At 44.1% G+C, this 20,003-nt stretch overlaps 1 protein-coding gene across 3 annotated transcripts; it reads right to left on the bottom strand.

The window, feature by feature from the left end:
* Window positions 1-654: 654 nt before the first annotated feature.
* LOC102573555 (glutathione S-transferase 3) lies at window positions 655-19,084 on the bottom strand. Of its 3 annotated transcripts, XM_059730347.1 has the most exons (9): window positions 18,998-19,079; window positions 14,471-14,908; window positions 13,978-14,052; window positions 13,744-13,850; window positions 12,302-12,353; window positions 7,365-7,497; window positions 6,687-6,828; window positions 5,233-5,364; window positions 655-1,784 (listed from the first exon to the last, which is right to left on the bottom strand). In XM_059730347.1, the coding sequence occupies exons 4-9, from the start codon at window positions 13,828-13,830 to the stop codon at window positions 1,638-1,640; spliced, it is 693 nt and encodes a 230-aa protein (XP_059586330.1). In that variant the 5' UTR covers window positions 13,831-13,850; window positions 13,978-14,052; window positions 14,471-14,908; window positions 18,998-19,079; the 3' UTR covers window positions 655-1,637. The 3 variants fall into 3 exon arrangements, with proteins under 3 accessions (XP_059586330.1, XP_059586321.1, XP_006262469.1); XM_059730338.1 differs by having other exon boundaries at window positions 13,978-14,908; XM_006262407.4 differs by lacking the exons at window positions 13,978-14,052; window positions 14,471-14,908 and having other exon boundaries at window positions 18,998-19,084.
* Between the last annotated feature and the right edge of the window lie 919 nt (window positions 19,085-20,003).

A 20,003-nucleotide genomic window follows, 5' to 3' on the forward strand; every position in this document is an offset into this window, starting at 1 on the left:
TGGTGAAGTATCCCAGAATATTCCAGTTCTAAGGACACAAGTCAATCTTCCTAGATTTCCTGGAACTCCAGTCTTGGGAAGATAGGTTAGATCAGCATCAAACTGCAAAACCACCTGTCTGAGGAACTGCATACACAAGAGAGAAAGTTCAGCCTACAGAGAAATTGAGAAAAAATGACATACCAGGCTGTTCAAATTTTTATTAAGAGAAGTGAAAAAAAGAAAGAGACCCTTCCCAAATTGAAGTTACAACCAGTATTAGATAGATGGCAGCAGTGAGCCAAGGTAGAGGAGTCCAAACCACCTCCTCTTGAAGATGAAGTCAAAACACTTCCATCATGTTAGTGAGAACAGGTTATTTAAATGCTGACCAGCACTGTACAGGAAGGGTACTTGCTCCCAGTATCACTGCCAGGGAAAAACACCTCTTCTTCACAGCAGCACATCTTTTCCTAATCCACAGCTGTTAGACAAGATGAACAATGTGGGGTGGAGAGGCGGGTGGAAAGGAGGCTTATTTGTGAACTGAGGATACTTAGACACAGTTACAAATATAGAACCCCATGATACCAACATAAAAAGCAGTCTTTCAAAGCATAAGTATATTTTACCTGGCTTGAGAGTTTATAGCAATACTTGAAGTTGTTCTCTGGCTTCTTTTTTTTTTTTTGGCAAAACCAGAGTGAAAACACCACGCGTTTTGGAGCAAGACATGCACGTTAGCTTCTGTTCCTATTCTAAAGCCTTGTTTTTGGGAGAGTAGCAGCAGAATTAGATTTGGTTTCAACCTAGACTTAGTAGGCTCGCTTTAGGAAACACGTGTAATTTGTTTTGCCAGAGCTGGTAGGGACAGTTTATTATCTAAGCTCTTAAATTCACTTAATTCAAAAACTGTTTTCAGTCTGAAGAGAAAGGCAGCCTCCATGTGTAGGCTGCAAGACAGCTTTGATCAACAAATTCAAGACATTACCACCACATAAGAATCAAAGAATTTTTTTTGGTTAGAAAAATGTCTTTCCAATTATTGAATGATTACACAGAAAAAAAAAAATTAACAGATACACTCATGCAATGTTAGCTCACACATCTTAAACTAAGGTTTATTAAGAGGAAGAAAATGTGTTGCTAATATCGTGACTTGATATCATTTCAGCTGATATGCTGGTGTCCCACAAAGGTTGGAAGGTCTAGGATTGCCTTTCTGGCTCTTAGAACTATTCTCATTTTTCCCCATGATTAAATTCACCCTTAAAATATTAAGTTTAAGCTTACAATTGAGACCTCTATCTGTATTTCATTGCAAACCCTGGGTGTTTGTTGATAGAACATCTTTGGGCTGGTAAAAAACTTCTAAGTTTCCTTGGGATGAAGGAGGGGGATGATGGACTCTGCATGCATGTGCTCATTGCACCCAGAACAGGAAGAGAAATTTAACAAAGGTTATATTCAGTAAACTGTTAGTAATTGAGAGTTTTGACTAATTCTCGCATGTTACATACAATGCTGTCAGATACAGTTCAACTAGCTAGTCAGTCAAGGACAGTGCAACTATCTCTGTAGTTTAATAGATTTCTCTCTTACAGAGTTTGAGAGAAAGTATTTGCTAGCATTGAGCTTCTCATTGCTTTTTGAACCAGCTACACACTCGCTTTTACATTATAATACATTTGGAGAACTCTTCTCACAGTCTCCACATATTTATCATCTGGGATAGGTTTCCTTTGGCTTCCAGGTTCCAGAAATTTCTTTATTCTGGGCATGTTGCTTATTCTTGCTTTAAACATCTAAAGAGACAGAACACAGCACAAAGCCATTTAAAGGACTAAAGTGAGGATGGGGTGGGAGGGGGAAGTTACATGAGTGAGTAAAAATCAATTGATTTGACCAACACCTGAATGACCAGCTTTTAATTTAACCTTAGTAGGGACTGTTTAAGTTTTCCAAACGGCTGCTCCCAATGTACTGAGGTGGTTCTTATCCTTTTTAATTTACAAGGCCCGGAGTTTAGCCAAATGAGAAAATCCCTGCAAGAATGGCATTTCTGTATAACCATTTCAGGCAAAGGATGTTTTTACCCTTGAATTGCATGAAAAAATGCTGTTGCATTACACTGAAAGACAAGTCACCACCTGCAATCTTTGTATCTGTTAAGCAGATACAAGAAATGAGGTACAAATTTAATAAGATACAATGGGACTTTAAGAGCCTAGCTGTGAACCACCACTCTTCATGGACTTATTATTGCTATTAATTTCACTGGAACAAAATGATACTAAATGCCCTATCTTTGTTCCCATTCTGGGAGTGTAAATAAGATTTAAACATGAGATAGAAGCATATAAATGATAAACATGGAAATGAGAAAGCTCCTGAGGCATAATCATTATTCATGAGGCATAATCATTATTCATTCCAAAATACTGCCCAAGCTGGTTGCATTTTAAAGATAAAAATAATTGAAAAGGTGCATGGAAATTGAAGTTTTAAAATACAGAGCTCTCAAGTTCCATAATATTAGAGAGAGAGAGAGTGATCTAAAATATTATATATGGAGGTCTTTCATTTTAATCATGGAAAAATGTGGATTTTAGGTTACTTTTTTAAAACTAAAAATAGGGGATTTTTTTAAATCAGAAAAAAACACAAGATCCTTGACCATAACACTGTGAGCTTGCTGATCTAATTTTTTCTGTAGATGATGCCCCCTAAGCAGTTCAAAGGACTGAGATGACATTTGTGCCCTAATGTCTTATTTTACCCAACTATTAAAGATTAAGCTAAGGGCCTTGTTACACATTACAGTGTGAGCCACACAAACGTTGATGGGTGTTAGTGCTAGCTCAAGTTTGGTTCAGGCCAGCAGGAGCCTGGAGGACTGAAAGGTAAGAATCCCCCTGTAGCAGGGTTTGCTGGTGGTGAGAGGGGGCTGAGTGGCAAGTCAACTGAGCAGCAGAGGGCCAGGCTGGAGCTAGCTATATAGGCATTTTTAATGTGTGCTCTGGGATATGGCACCAGGCCCTTTAATTAGCAAGCTGCACTAATTAAAAGTGCCTGTGCATAATGTGTATCAGCATTCACACGCTGAAAAATGGCAGTGGGGTGCTTTGAACTAAAGCTCATCAAACATGTTTTAGTTCAAAGTGCCCCACTGCTATTTTTTCAGCGTGGGGATGCTGATGCATATGACACGGAAGGCTGCTGGAGCGCATCAGTTTCTGTGTTCTGACACGCTCGATTTCTAGCATGTTGGAGCAGGCTCCCCACATGTCTACAGCAGCTCTATAAGCCCAAGGCCTTAGCTGGTCAGGCGTCTAGGCCTGAGAGTCATGAAAAGGGGAGTGGAGGGGGGCTCCTGGTTGCACAGCAGTGGGGCTCCTCAAGTGACAATGAAACTGGGTAAGTGACTCTGCAGGCCTGGGAACAGGAGAAAGCTGCCTGGGGCAGAGGGAAAGGCTTGCTTGTGTAGGCAGGTGTTCCTTATTTCATGGTAAGTCTAGAGAGAGTTTGGGTGTCTGCCACTAGGCTTAGGTGTTTTTGTTTTAAGTTACACTGGTGGTTTAGTCTTGAGCCCAGCTAGGGCAAAGAGCTCAAAGAGCTAATAGCCCCAGAGAGGCTTTAGACAGAGACTGCTAGGGCTAGGGAAACCTGGAGGTCTCAGGTGACCTGAGGGTGGGACCAGAGCTCAAGAGGGGCTAACAGGCCAGGAGGGACCACAGCCAGGGACTACCTGGAGCCCTCTTTAGGCCTAGGAGGGATCAAAGGTCCAAGAGGGACCACTGCCAGAGACAGATAGGGTCAGAGACCTACAAACAGGGAGGCTGGAGCCTAGAAGCCAGGTCCTGTACCATGGACCTGGGCTAAAGGCCCAGCGAGAGCATAAGGGGAGGTGGCTGATAAGGCCAAGATCCCTACAAGGTAAATGATTATAAATAATAACACCTGTGAGGCATGGGGTGTGGTGTAGGGAAGGATGGAGTGACACAAGGAGCCCTTAAAGCTACAGGTGCCCTGCAAATGCATGGACAGGCCAAGAGGACCTACTGAGCTTAAGGGCCAAACTGAAACTAGTAGGGTCTGGGAGGGGCCTGGTAGCAACATGCACGGACTATGGCATGCTCTAAAGCCTGGGGGCAGTCTCTTTTATTTAATCCTCAGTAAGACCATGGAAGGCAAGCAATCAAGCAAGGACTACAGTAGAGACTGAGCTGGTCAGGACTCACATGGCCACCAGGTGTCAGGGTTCCTGAGGCACTGGGGAGGGCAGTGGACCCAGTCCAGGCCAGTGAGGCTGGTGGTGGGGGAGCAGATGGGAAGTTTACACTCAAGGTGTAGCCTAGAGTGGCTACACCTTAATATGGGCTTGACAAAATGGATCATAGATAATCATGTCCTGGATTGATGCAACTTTGAACCACATAATGAGTGCTTAAAACTAGTTTCTGGTGTTAATATGCGGGCAATCCAGGGTTTAAGTGCTTCAGGAGCGACAAAAAATTACCATGTAACAGAGTCCTTAGTCACTGGGGAATTTGGCTTTCCTCCCCAGTCACATTACCCAGACTAGCAATAAATATATCTACATTGTGAAAGTAAAGTAGCTGAATTATCCATAGTTTTTAAAAGTCACATCCTGTTATCCAAAGTGATTTTTTACTGGAAAGCATCTGGGAACTGATAAGAAGTTAAAAATAACTATTTTATAGACTTTACACTGCCTTCTACAAGGCAGTATCCTTGCCATTGAATTCCACAAGTTTGCAAAGAAGTCACACTAAAAATTAGTAGGGTTTGCAAGAGATAATATTCCATTTAGGATTGCACTTGTGCACCCAACATTTTGCCCTGCTCAAGACTCTGAAAAGCATTAGTATCTATGGTTGTAATAAGCCTTCATCTTAACTTAGGAGTCCAGAATAGAAGGAGAACCAGCCCACCTTTATATTAATGGTTTTCAGGGATTTGATTATTTGTCCAAATACCATTTACATGTCTAATATGGGGATAGGATCTGGCTTAGATTTTGGTAGACTTCCACTCCTGCCTGCTGACTGCATTTGTCAGGAAGTAGAGTAGATTACATAACTCTTATCAGAGAGCCACTGTATTAGTCTTTTGGCTTTTAAAAAAATAGTATAACTGCTATATGTGCTCAGGTTTATTTCCCTATGTAGATGGCCAAGAACCATTTCTATCATTCAAACTTGGTGTATTTGTATTTGTTAACATAGCTACCTGTAGCTGAGGGAATTCAGAGAGAACATCACACTTCTTCTCTTCTACCATTAAAATAGCTTCAAACAGATGAATATCTGCCCAGCTGAACTGGTTGCCAACAAGATAGTCTTGGCCATGGTCTCTCAAAACCTGAAAAAAAAAGTTTGATTCACTAAAGAAATGCCACCATGAAAATACGAGCAGCTGTGGCTGGTATCTCTTAGAATGCTTACATCACCAGTCAGTTCACCAGACTGAACTACTTCCTGATGGAAGCACATTAATTTCTTTGCTATCATTTCTTCCAACTGTAGAAAGGGGGAGAACATTAACATGAACTCCTGGAAAGCTGGGTTCAGTTTCTGTTCCAGGACAGGCTTCCTCTGTGACCTGAAGCAAGTCAAATAGGGCCAGATACACAAAAGTAAGTTGCAGGTCAGTACGCTATCTAGTTTTAGTGAGGCAGGGTACACATAACTGAGGTGCCAAAATCCAACTGACAAGCAAGCTTTTTAAAGATCAATATGACTCTGTTGCACATTTTAATCCTTGTAGGGACAACCATGTTCTACAAGTATGTTACTACATTAGATTAGAGCGGGGTGTCAAACTCCTCTGGCCCCTCTTTTGGATGAGTGACATGGGGCCAGTCCATAGGCCAGATTGGGCCAACAGGCCCACGGACCCCCTTCTCCATGCCAGATCCAGTGTCCATAGAACCTGCTCCAAAATCTGCGCTTTTTGTGGTGCACATCCCAGAGTGGCTACAATGGGTGCTCTGGGTGGTGCAGGCATCACGTGTAGCATGGATCCCAGACTGGACAGAACAGGTGCAGGTTCCAGCCACTCTGTGACCCATGCCACACATTGGGCCCCAGATATTGGCTGGTCTGGGACTGTGCCACATGCAGTGCTTGCTCAGGCTGGACCAGGACCCATGTTGCATGGCTGCATGGAGTGCCTGTGGATTGGCTGAAGCAAGCACCGCATATGATGAGTGTCCAAGGAGAGGCATTATGTGTGTTCTCAGAGCACCTGCAATTGGCACTGTGTACAGTAGGATTCCTGTGGGATTGGTCCAGTTCCGTTCAGATCCAGAGATGGCACTGGAGGCCAGATAACGGAGCTCTGTGTGGTGGATCTGGCCAGCAGACTATAAAAGTTTGACTCCTGTGGGTTTGAGGCTTTAAACAACGAAGGACTGTCAAGATAATTTAATGTGACATATGTTACAACTCATTCCACAGAGTCAATTTCTGCATCTAGCCCATGACTTACTACACAGTTAACATTCTGGATGTCTTCTTCTAAATGCTCAATAACTATAACTGGTAATGCTATAGTTATCACAGAGTGCTATCCCACTATCCCTTCCATCCCATTATTTTGGACACTTTTCCAACACCTTATTTTGGATACTTCAATGCTCTCATCATATTACCCTTCAGTGTTTGTTCACTCCTGCCACACACCTTTTCATAGGCTGGAAAGTATCTGTTTGTGGCTTTTTGGACTATTAGGGCATGTTGCTTCTCCTTATCCTCAGCTGATAAGAAAGGGAACATAAGAATTAACTGCATTAGGTCAGTTGTTCCTTCCACATACATGTCAATCCTGAAGAGAAAGGAAAAAAAAAAAAAACAGACTTGATTTTTAAATTAAAATTTAACTCAAATATCTCCCAGAGATTAGACAGACTTCTATCAAAAGCAACATTTTTTAAAAAGTTGCTTTATAATGCTGCTGTGTAACATAATGCTTTCTAAAAGCAACACACTATTTTAAGTCACATTTTGCAGATAAAACACTTCAAGATTGCTTCTCCTTAATATAAAAAAGAAAGATGGTTTCTTAAATATAAAAAAGGAAGACCCATCTCCTAGTGTACCTCTGTCAAATGTTATGCTAGCTAACAAGCTGGAGGGTTGTTCCGTTACAAATCGGAGCACTTGGCCAAAAGGTTCCTGATTTTAAATCAAGATCATTGGAATATAACGATTCTAAAATCTGACCTTTTCTGCAACAGATTAATGCCACTGAGACAAATATACAAGGACTCTATACACCTCAGACATGAGGTATACTTGATAAACCCTAATTCTACGTCAATTATTATATTAGACTGAGTGAAGGTACTGATGTTAAAGTACAGGGCTCTCTCCTTCAGGTCCCTCCCACAGAGGTTGTGCGTTGCTGCTATATAGTTGAGAATAGCTCTGGTCTGCACCAACTTCATCCCATCGATCTCCACCATGGGAACCTGTTGAAACATCAGGGCCCCGTCTATGGAAAGGAAAAGGAAAAGTCATAAACCTACACCAAAGTGATTATTGCACTGAACTACAGTGCTGCAGTTGCCTGCAGGTTAAATCTTATCATGACATGAAATCAGTTACAATTTGGGTGGATGGAAAAGTCTAACGGTGTAGGCCAGGGCCTGTCAACCTACAGCCCATGGACTAGATCCTGCTGGAGCCTGGGAACTTTGGCACCATTAACTGGCAGTGGACCTCACTTTCTCTGTGCAGTGTTGTGGCAAGGCAGCAGAGAGAAGTGGCAACAGCAGCTGGATCCTAGCCCAAGCCTAATTTGAACACAAGCCGGGTCATTCTGCCCCACTGCTGGGAAAAAATACTGCCAAAACTTAGTATATACCATCAACAGTAAATCATTAGGGCTGGTGAGGAACATGAGCAATTTTTACAGTTCAAGAGAGAAAAAAAAAGAAAATAAATGTTTACTGTGGTCCTAACTCATTAAAAAAAAAAAAAAAAAAAATGTCACTGTGGTCACCTGCGGGCAGTTCCCGCTTGCTGCCACTGTGCCCCTCAGTTTCTTTTTTTTTTTTTCTTTTAAAATGCATTCCCCCTCCCTTTCCCCAACCATTTCTGACTTTTTCTTTCCCTCTCTATTCCCTATAGATAAGTATAAGTGAACTAAGACATAGGATAAGCTTCAGCATTTTATTTTGGTAGCAAGTTGTATTTGTTTTTTCTCCTTCTTTATATTGTATAGTTATGTTTATATTGATTTTTACTATTCTATTTTACTGGTACTATATGATTTAGGCCTACATATGTAAGTTAGTATAAGAAATGTCAAGTTTCCATTTTGTTTGTGAAGTCTCCATCCTGCCCCCAGGCCCGGCTGTGTAACCCATGACTCACACCTACCCCACCTATGTAACTTGGTTCATGAATGAATGGGGATGAATGTGGGTGCTAGAGAAACAATGGCAGTAGGTCTAAAAATAGCTCCCTCTGAATGACTGAACCATCAACACCAATACCTGGACCAACAACCCAGCCCTTGGAAGCACCCTCAGCATTCAAGAAACAAAAGATGAGGCAACCCACCATTGTGCCAGGCTGCACAGGCCCAGTAAGAACACCTGGAGCCCTCTGGGACAGGACTGACCTTGCCTGGACAGGCCCTCCCCATAGGAGATCAGAGGTAGTCTGCCCCATAAAAAGGGGTAGTGAAGATTGAATCCTTGGGATGCCCTCTCCATCTGGACCAGCACCATGCCACACCACTTATCCACCCAGAGGCCCTGCCGGCGACCCCACTCTAGACAACACCTACTGGACAAGGACCCCTTTCCAGCCTGGATAGATAGCTATCACCCCCACCCCCTCTTCAACCAAGGACTTGGACTTGGCTTCTCTTCCCTACCTGGACTCCAGCCCTTCCACTGAGTCTCTTTCTCCTGCTGCCATTGTGAGTGTGAGTGTGAGAGAGAGAGAACCAATAACTTCATGGGGCTGCATAGCGTGTTGTCTGTTCAATAAAACTGTTATGTGGACCCCTAAGTTGGGTTTTGCTTTACTGTGGTTTGGCCCTGCTCCAATCTCTGCTCCTCGCCCCTCTAACTTCTGTCATTTCTCCCTCTCCTGCTTCTGGCTCACTGCCACCTCCAGCACCTGTCCTGAGCTCCTCTCTGCCTCCAAACCCCCTCTTTCTTTGCCACTGTCTTATCCCCACTGCCTTTTCCTTTTCCCCTGAGCAACCAGGTTTCTGCCTCAGTTTCTTTCCTGGCTGTCTCCTCCTTGCCACCACTTATCTGCACCCACTGCCCCCCCCCCCCCAATATCTCAGCTGTCTGCCTCAGTTTCCAGCCCCAGTCTACCTTAAGTAAACCCAAGCCTTAGTTCCTCAGCCAGATTCTCTATGGTGCACCGGTTCTAATCTTAGTTCTGGCAACTTTCACTCCCTACACTTTAACTCTCTCTCTCTCACCTTAACCTTCCCCCAAGTATCCCAGGTACCCCAAGCACACACATACATAATGTGCCATCAAAATTAGGAAGTTACCTATGTGTAGGTGGGTTGTATGTGTGTATACTGGTGAGTGTGCACGTGTGTGTGTGTATTTATCTCGTTGTGTGTATGATATATGGATTAGTAATCTATGTATGTGTACTGAGTGTGTGGGTATGGATAATTGATTTTTGTTTAACTTTTGGGGTGTATAGTGTATGTGCTTGAATTAGTGATAGGTATGCATTTGTCTAGGCTAGTTTGAATGCGTATGTGCCTGACTTGGGAGGGAGAGAGAGAGAGAGAGAGTGTGTGCGCGTGCGCATATACAATTGACTTGTGTGTTTGTATATGTGCAATTGTGTCACACCCTCCTGTCTAACAGCGCAATATTGAGATCCTGAGAGTTGGCCTGACCTCACAGGGCAACACCCGCACTGCCGACATCCCCCTTGCTGACAACGCTGCTGCCACCTGTGGGCAGTTGCCATGCCCCCAACAACATCTGGAGGTACACATCACTCATGGTTGCACCCTCTGGCGCTGGGGTCCCTTCACCCCCTGTATCTTCTGTGCCCTCACTGGTGCTCTAGCACTGGGGCCCCTTCACCTCCTGTAGCAGCGCCCCCTCTGGTGCTGGGGCTCTACATGGTAGTGTGCCCCAATGAGGCTTCCTCCCCAATAGCCTCTGCTCCGTCCACTGGTTTCAAACAACAACATAAATACAAGCCCCTGGGCTATAACATAACAACAACAACATTGGAGGTCACACTATGCCTCTTCAAGGAGGCAAGCTTCTCCCTCAACAATGTGTGCCTCCTAGCCTCAGATACTTTAGAAGCTCCTAGAGCCCATTAGTCTTTCCAGCAGCAGAATATGCAACCAAGCATTTCTGAGTAGCATTTCTGCAAGAGCTCCTTCTTCCTTGCTGCTGATGGAGAATTAACTCCCTGCCAGCCCCAGGGCCTATATGTGCCCAGGGCCCTGTTTCCTTCCGGTCAGCTGACTGGGTGCAGGTGCCAACTAATATCCTGATTAGCCTGCTGCCAAGGCTACCCTAGCTCTGTGGAGTCCTGCCTAGCTCTCAGGGCCCCTAAACTAAGCTGCCTTTGCTCTTGAAGAAGCAGGCACACCTTAGTACCCTGCAACACAAACCAAAGCTCACCCAGGAAATAAAGCCTTTGAACACAGAAAATTAAATTCTATAAGTACATACAATGAAACTTTGGTTGTCACAGGATGTGGCAGGCTTTTGCAGCTTATTAAAATCCAGCCCACTTGCTTAGGGAGCAGAAGGATCAGGAGGAAGTAATCACATCTCAAATACTAGTTTTCTGTATGGCACAATGCTTCTCATGAAGAAGTCTAATGAGTTCTGACAGTTATTCTGAAAAGAGCAGGGCAAACATCCAAAAAAATAATCTATCAGGGCCTTATCACTGCAGTTATGAGAAGAGCAGCATTATTTTTTGTTATGGGCCTCAAAAACAGTCACTACATTCAGTTTCAAAACTGACTGTACAGCAAAAAAAAAAAGTTAATTACTTAAATCTGTACAAAATACCACCAGGAGATCACAAAAGCTGCAGGGCCAGACTGCCAGGATAATAAAGATAGACAGTACTGGCTTCATGCTTTGAGCCCATTTGGTCTAATGCAGAGGTACTGAACCCCTGGCCCACAGTACCATGTCATCTGCCCCATTGGGCTCCCCACTGGTCCAGAAATTTGATATTGGGGGAGCAATGGCACTGCTACCAGCTGCCAAATTTTCAGACCCATGCACTGGACTGGGTATCCAATCCCACTGTGCAGGGTCAGGGGTGGTTTTCCCCGGCATGGAAGGGCAGAGCTAGGACCCAGGACCCGATCGTGGTGTGTGGGACCAGGAGGGGGTGGTACTAGGAGCCCAATCCTGGTGTGCAGGGCCAGTGTTGGGCCCTAGGGCTCAATCCCAGTGCTCAGAGCAGCAGAGGGCAGTCTGGCCCCAGTCTGTTGCTGACACATGGGATCAATTCAGCAAACAGACTAGCCTCATGACACTCATTTGGCCCAGACCAAAGCCTTGAGCACCACTGCTTTAACAGTCCATGATGATTAGCGTCCATGATAAAGGGCTGCTCAGATGGAGAGAGGAAACAGGAGGTGACATTGCCAGAACATATGTGTTCTGATTTGTTTTTAGCAAGCTAATCTTTAGAACTCCAATGAGCAGATTCATCTGCAGTGAGTCACAGCAGCTAACTGAAGGGCATGCTTGTCAGTGACAAGCCTGACAACTCCTTTAATTGACCACAGAACTCAGGACTTGGACATACAACATATTTATTATACTGCTGTAATCAGCTTTTGCATTTGTATAAACATGGAGCAAACAGATATTGTCCAGCTCTACCCCAGTTCTCATGGCATACATACCTAGATGTAGTAAAAACACATTGCAATAATTTACGCCAGAATCAGGATAGTTGATTCACTTTCTTTCCAGTATAGTTAATCTGTCTATGGCAAAACAGCTTTTCTTCCCCTCCCCACTCCCTTCCTCCCATCCCAACTTCCATGATATAACAATATAATATAATAATGTCTAATGAAAACAGCTTCTCCAGGATAGTGGCTAGCCTGTCTATGCAGTGCAATTTACCATTGTGTGCAAAACTGACATTACATTAGTTACACTGACATGTTGTGTCCAGGCACTCACATTTTACCTCTTCAATGTATGAAGGAAAAACAATGAATTCTTCCTAAATTCCCCAAGTCTTTGCTTTGTTGCTCTCCTGAATTAAGAGGAACCTGGTCAAGCACTTCAGAAATCTGGACCTACCTTGTAAGAGCTTCTCATATTGTTCTCTTGTTTCAAGTAATTCTTCTTCAAACTGCAGGGGGGGGGCGGAACAAAAGAAAACAAACCACATCTTTTCAGGCAAAGTATGACAATGGAGGGAGGATATGGACACAATGCAGAAACTATGAAGAAGACAACAACTGTATGACAACAGCTGGTGGCAACAAGTGCCAAAGATGTACTAAGTTTTCTGTCTGATGAAGTAGCATTTTTTGGCTCAGAATATGCAACAGATTTCTAGTAGTAGCCACAATGAAAAGAATCCTGGGTTTGGGAATGTAAAATTAGTTATTAATGAGAGAGGTACTACACAGTTACTCCAAAATTGCTGGCATAGATATCATGGGTGCAGACAGACAAATTTTGACCAAGTGTTTGTCTCTTTGTGACACTGTTACCCTGTTTTATTCCAAATCCTTTTATTAGCTACATAGGATAAACTTGGGCCCAAGTTTGGAGGTGTTTTAAGCTCAGCTCAGGGAAAGCACATCAATATAGGAAATAATATGGAACATCAGTTTGCTATTTCTGAACTGGTGTTTAATTTCACTACGGTAATTCACTTGTCAGCTATTTTTATTCTCCCCTCAAAAGATCCTACATGTGCAGATCAGTGTGCCCCAGAGGTGCCAAGTATGTGGGGGCCTGAGGCCCCTGGACCCCCAGGGAAGAGGGCTGTAACCTGAAATCCAGAAAACTTTTGACAAGTCCATCATCTTAGGCCGCCCCCCAGCAAAAATAAAAGTTGGTGCCTATGGTTTGCCCAAAAAGTCCTGTTTGGCCTCTTTGTTTGTTTGTGGCCAAAAGCTTGCCGAGAAGAATTTTTCCAACTATTTGAATTGGTCTAATAAAAGATACTGGATTTACCCAAAGAACCTTGTCTGTCTATGTCCTTAGACCAACACAGCTACAACCTACACCCCTGTCTGGCTTTATACATATATCAATGAAGAACAAAATATTTGTGATGCAACCCACATTCGAAACAAGTCAATCAGATGAAGCAAAAGAAATGTGAGTAGGAAAAGCACAGAAATAACCCCAAACTAACTGCTACGGGCTGGAAGGACAAGTATGAATGATAAGAAAGCAGATAGCCTGGGATATGTTGGGTTATCAGTTTGTTTCTGTTCTGTACAAAGCTGATAGCATGGATCTTGCCACATTACTTACCAGTAAACTGTAAGTATTCAGAAGCAAGATAGATTTTTTTTCATATTTAGAATGTCATAGCCAAAGCCTGAAGGTGCAATTTAAACATGGAGGTTCATCCATCCATATTCACAGATGTCTATTTACTACTTTTGTTTAGTTTGCAGTTTATTCTACCCTGGTTGCTTCGTTTTTGCCCAGGCACTTAATTTTAAGTTCTGGCTGAGGCAGATCTTCAGTTTATTACAGTTAAATATATAAAAACTAACCTCAACTCCAGCAGCTGCCAACAACCAGCGAACTGACTCCATTTTGCCTCTTCCATCGAAGTAGTAAAGTTTGGGTTTTCCAGCCATGATTTCAAGATTCTTGCGACCTGACAAATACATGGAGATGGGTAAAAGTTACTGTTAAGGGATTTTGTAAATTATTTTGAAATTGGTTTTATATGATATTGAAAAATGCTGAATTAGTTTTAGAAAATAATTCACTAAAATACTTACTTGAAATAGGTTGTGTTTATCAATGTACAGCTAAGTTACTTTAATAGTATCGCTGTATTCTTCACGATCTAAGAACTTCAGAAAAAGCATAAGAAAGCATAGATTTTGTAGAGCTGGAGGTTACAGCAAAGGGTCTAACACTAAAGGTAGTATCTTGTAGCCTGCTGTACTAAAGCGCTTTCCATGTAATAGCAAAGTCCTTAGTGGAATTCATAAAAGCTGTGGTGCAGTTAGGGATAAAAGGGGCCATCAGTTCCCCTTCAGTTCCCATCAGAATTTTCATTCTGATAGTGGAATGGCTTCTCCGCCCACCAAAAGAGGAGAGTTTTGCTGCATGTCCTAGACAGTGTCAGATTTGAACAATATCTGGCAAATTCAGAAGTTCACAACAGAAGTTAGTAGGTCCAAATCATTATGTCTACAATCTGATCATGCACAATTTTATGCAGAGATCCCCTGCCTTCAACCATATACAGAAAGTTCTCGGACTTACAACACAATTGGTTCCTGAAAACTGCATCTTGCATCAAAACGTTGTAACTTGGAACCAATTTTCTCATAAGAAATAATGTTATAAATGGGGGATTCGTTCCTGAACCTAGGCCCGATACCCTATTTCCACCAAAAATACCCCAGAATTTTGTACTCAATCAATTATAGATGAGTAATATAGCTACATTAATGTATTTATATTGTAAATAGCAATATTGATTTGGAAGGACTTCTTTGAGGTGACTTTGCTGGACTTTTTGAAAGGTTCTTGGTTGGACTTTTTGAAGGGTTCTTGGCTGGAGTCTTCTCAGGAGTCTTGGCTGCAGGTTTTTCTTGAGTCTTGTCTGCTTTCTTAAAGAAAGTATCCAAGGAAGTTTGGACAGATGTTCTCCAGGAAGATGTGGCGTTGCATCGGAGATCAAGTGTTGTAAAGTTGAAACTGACATCATAAAGTTGAAACAGGGTGTCAATTTATAAATGTAAATGCAAAACGTTGTAACTCGAAACATTGTAAGTCAAGGACTGCGTGTACAAATAAATAAATCTGGAGAAAGTTTAGCTGCCATTCCTGGGGCCCTGGCAATTAACACTGCTGTTACTCATTCTAGCACCAAATTTCCAATCAAGTTACACAATTCACTAAGAATGTATCAATATCCTTCCAACTGACTTACAGTATGCAGTTTATATGCAAGCTTGATGGTCTGTAATGTGTGCAAACAAGTTGTGTGCTGGGGGAGGGAAGGGAGGAAAGAGAGAGAGAGAGAATGCAAACTATAGATTCCATTGTGAGGCAAGACACCTAAATGTTAGTTTGTGCAATGCAAGTTCATCTGTCTACCTAGTTCGGGTTCATATTAAATAAAGAGTAATTTATATTGGATTGTTTTAGTAGGAAGCAGATGAGGAAATAAGCAAACTTCTTAAAATAATTCCAAATACTGATTACAGGATTGTCCTTGGTTATTAAAGATAACCAGCTTTAGTCATCAAACTCATCAAGAGAGAAAATAAGGTGGTAAATCAGGATGATGCTCTAACGTCAGTTCTTATGTCATAGAACTTTGCTGTATGCTCTGTAGCATTTGAACATGAAAGTATGGCATGCTAATGTTCAAGCAAAATGTTTTCTAATGTTTAGTTCTCATTTTGGGGATCCAGGTAATCCAGAATTTAATACAGAGGGAGTCAGACCTCAGGCTGACATGAAACTTAAGCTGCTGAACACAATCTCATTTATTTCTATTAACAGCTTTTATAGTAGGACACAATCTTTCAAACATTTAAATTGCTGCACTATATTGAAATGAGAGTGAAATTGGCTTTTGAGCAGCTTCCCAAAATATTTTTAATTATTATTTCTGAATAGACTAGTGTTTAAGTCTCAGTCGGAGCCAGACTCCATTTGGCATTCAACGGAGAGGAGAGTTTAGGCAGCACTTCTAGGGCAGCTAAATAAATTCATACGGGTAAGTTTCTGCATAAGTGGAGAATGCCTCATTCTGTAAGAATTTTTTCTAGCCCACAGTTGAAGTAATCCTGGCAAAGCATATGCAGGCATGTGAACAAGAGACTACAGTTTTCAAATGTTGCAGTGCTCCTGTGTAAGCCAAGAAAGCAAGTAACCTCTGGAAGACCTTGAGGACAGCTGTACTGTTAGACAGTTGCTTGTTAGTTAAAAAAAGAGCCAAAATACCAAACTTCAGCTGGCCATTAAAGACCCAGGAAAACAATTAAACGAGGATAGTCAAACTCTGCATTTGGTGATATGGTCCAACACCCAAAGAGGTCAATGGAGACAGGAACTCACTCAACCCTAATATTGGAACAAGGTTTAAGTGCATGAGAATCACAAAGCAACAATAGCTATTCACTTGCCTAAGCTGAGTAAAATGCAGAAAGCGAACATCATATGTAATGGAGGTGTTAAAGTATGTTAATAGCTTCCTGGCATTCTTTGGAATAGTTATATACATGAAAACTTTAACTTAAGGCCAGGAAGTGTGCAGAAAAATCAAATTTAGATTATATCCCAACAGTAACTCTATAAGAGAGGTTGTAACTAATGTGGGCATGCCAACAAAAAACAGCCCAACAGAAACATTTGCAAAGTGATGATGCCACCCTCTTATGATCTAAACCCAAATGACTGACACATTAAGTCAGTGGAATGTTTTACCAACTTAATGGGCTTTGGTTCAGGCCCCTAACACAAAGATGGGCCTCAAAGCACAGAGCTTGCCTAGGAAGGAGGGTACTTTATAAGTGTATTTGCTGGATATTACGCTCTCCTTGAGAAATCCATACAGGCCAAAAGGAATTAGCTAAGGAAAGTGGGAAGTTGGGAAATAGCTCTGTATGCTTCACCTCAATTGCCAGAGATTAGTGTCACTAAAACAAAAAAACCCCAAATTAAACCAGGGTATTACTCCTTGCACATGGCAGGCCCTAAACAGATTCTAAGCTGTTCCTAACACAATCAAACATTGGGCTACCTATGCCTCTAAGATTCAGAGGCCAGGTCCCAGCTGTCACAGTCCTATAATCCCACCCATAAGCAATATATTGCCTTTCACGTATGATTAAAAGCTACGCTGAGACAGCCCATAGGGCGAGAGACCTTCAAGTGAGACATCCAGTAGAGCTGTGGCAAGGACTTCTTATCTAGGCCTTCCATAAATCCTAGATAAATCGTCCTCTCCCTGAGCCCTGCTGATCATTGCTCCTTCTCCGTTGCATGCCTTGGCTAATCAGGCAAGGGTTTGAGGCCATCAAACCCATAAAGTTTGGGATTCTGTTTGTGTGGGAGTGCCAAGGCCGCATGTGTGTGTGGGAGAAAGAAGAGTGAAGAAAGGGATATAGATTTGCTTTTTCACTGTGCCCTTGGATCCAGGCAGCAGATGGAAGACCTGCTCTCTGTTCTCCCTACACCAGGAAGCAAACATGAAAAAGCCAGGGAAAAAAAGCCCCCCATAACAGACAATACAGCACTGGGCAACCAAAGAGGAGAACTTGGCTCAAACAGGTCCCATTTTCCAAGGAAAAAAAAAGAACCATGTTGAGGTCTTGCCTCAGTGTCACTCTGCAATCTTGGTGTTAGCAACTGAGAGCAGAACTTGCTAAGGGTTTTCCATTTCACTGATTTCATGCCATTCCTCTCTGAACGTGACACCAAGAGTTGCTGTCCAAGCAGGTCACTCCTGAAGGCTAGTGGGACTGAATTCAGGTAGCCCAGTGGCACAGAACTGTCCCTCCTCTTCAGAGGACAGGTGGCACCTATGCCCATGTGACCAGCAGTAGCAGCAGTACCGCCCATGTTCAGCACAGCTCTGGATGCCCCCAGGCCTCTGCACTGGGGTTAGCTTGCTAGGGGGTGAGTACCATGCAAGGCAGAGGTGCTTCATGGCTCACTGGCAAGCTCTTCTCCTGGGTCAGCCCTAACAGATGGGAGGCAGGAGCAGCAACCTCCATCTTGCAAGAACTCCCTTGGCAAATCCTGAGAATTCACCTGACTCCCAGCTGTCTTTCCTGCCTGGTGCAGTGGGGCTGAACCTGATGATCCCCCCAAGTCCCTTCCAGCCCTGCAATCTATAAATCTAGGAGTAAGTGCAATGCAGGGGGGAGGGGAGGGCTCATGCTGATAAAGCCACTTTAGGGCTTTCTTGTCCAACCAGGTCCGCACCATCAACTCCTGGGTTGGAGGAAAGAAATGAGCACCCCCGGGTGCAGAAGAGCGCTGGAGAGGAGAAGCCAGGCTTACTCCAAGGCTATGAACAGAGGTCACCCTTATCACGATACAAAGTTATACAACGGGACAAGATGTGGCGTGACCAGTGACCAGGATGTCTACGCTCGCACAACTGTCCCAAATCATCTATGCGACAGTGCCCATCTACAGTACATCCCCCTTCATCATGGTGGGCATCTAAATGGTTACAGCCTGATAACATCCGCCCAGCCTAGCCTTGAAAGTGCCCACTGCACAGAGCTCATGGGACGAGGGGAACCAGACAGGGAGAAGAGGAGATGCCAAGAGGATGGACAGAGTGGCAACCCCCCAACCCCAAATCCTACACAGACCCTGCCCACGGCTCCTGAGTGCAACACCCCCAACCCTTCTACAACCCTACACACATCCCCTACACACATCCCAACCCACCCCTACACCCCCCACATACTCCTATACTGCCAACAGCCCCCCACACCCTCCAACAAACATATACACCTGTGCGCACACATCCCCACCCACCTTGGCATCCCCTATGGCCCCAACAGCCCCCCACATACTCCAACAACTCTACACCCCTCCCCACAATCTACCACCCCCCATGCACACAGCCCTACACACACACAGCCACACTCCCCTGCAGACACGCAGCCCTACGCTCCCCCCACTACACACACATCCCTACACCCCGCCAACACCCCTACTACACCGGCCCCTAAAACCCTACATAGTCTCACACACAGCCACACTCCCCTACACGCATGCACCCCGCACCCCCCAACCCTGCACGCACGCACGCACCTGCCGCCTCGGGACGACCAGCCCGTGCCCGCTGCGCCCGCACTAGTGCAGCTCCAGCCGCCCCGCGCCGCTTCCTCCAGCGGGAGTGGGCGGGGGCAGCGGGGTGGGCGGCCAATGGGGAGGCTGGTAATTTGCAAGTGCCGCAAAGGCTTTTGGGAGGCTTTCGGGAGGACAATTTAAGGGAGCTTAGGGGCTCCATCTTTGGAAATAACCAGGGGTAGGGGCGACACGCGCATGCAGACACTCATAGAACAGGATTCTCCACTTTGCTGCCCCCATGTACAAATACCACTTAGCTCGTCATAACTTGGAAATCTTCCCTGCTTGCGAGCTTTATATACTGCACAGGCTTTTAAATAACTTCGGATGTGAGGGCGATCTGGCTGCGACATCTGTCACCCCATTGATCGCCAGGGTTGATTCGGCTGATCTGGCTGGCTAGGCGGGTGTCCCCTTCCTCCCTCACCGCTCCATGTGCGTCCCTCCCGAAGCTGTGCGCTCGGTCGAAGAGGACGACCTTCCCAGACTAGAGGAGTACCGTTCTTCGGTCAAGGGTATACGATAGCTGCGCTCCCCTGCTAGAACCTCCAAACAAGCTCAAGGTCCATTTGTAGGAGAACGTAGGGTAGTCAAGCTTCCAAGACTCCAGACACATCCAAATGAGGCGCTGCATGTGGCAGTCTGCCTTTCTTTTCGCGCTGCTTTGCTTTTACTACACAGGTTTTCTTTTTGATGGTGCATAAATCACCAGATTTAGAGCACAACGGACTGGTTACTGTACTCCTGCCATAAGCATGCTTGGTATATTAAAATAAAAAAGATGTCAAGAAAAACTAGGAGGGTGGTGAAGCACTGGAACAGGCTACCCAGAGAGGTGATGGAAGCTCCATCCTTGCAGGTCTCTACAGGCATGGCTGGACAAAGCCTCAGCTGGAATGAGATAATCAGGGATGGTCCTGCCTTGAGCAGCAGGGTTGGACTAGATGCGTGTTTCTCAACCTTCTCC

The sequence above is a fragment of the Alligator mississippiensis genome, chromosome 1 (genome assembly GCF_030867095.1).
Source record: "Alligator mississippiensis isolate rAllMis1 chromosome 1, rAllMis1, whole genome shotgun sequence".
NCBI lineage: Eukaryota > Metazoa > Chordata > Crocodylia > Alligatoridae > Alligator > Alligator mississippiensis.

What these genes read in the sequence shown, in the direction of transcription:
- LOC102573555 (XM_006262407.4), bottom strand. Translation starts at nt 13,830, where the DNA reads ATGGCTGGAAAACCCAAACTTTACTACTTCGATGGAAGAGGCAAAATG. An exon ending in TGGCAGCTGCTGGAGTTGAG is followed by an intron (nt 12,354 to 13,743) that starts GTTAGTTTTTAT and finishes CCCCCCCTGCAG; the next exon opens with TTTGAAGAAGAATTACTTGA. An exon ending in GACCTGAAGGAGAGAGCCCT is followed by an intron (nt 6,829 to 7,364) that starts GTACTTTAACAT and finishes CTTTCTCTTCAG; the next exon opens with GATTGACATGTATGTGGAAG.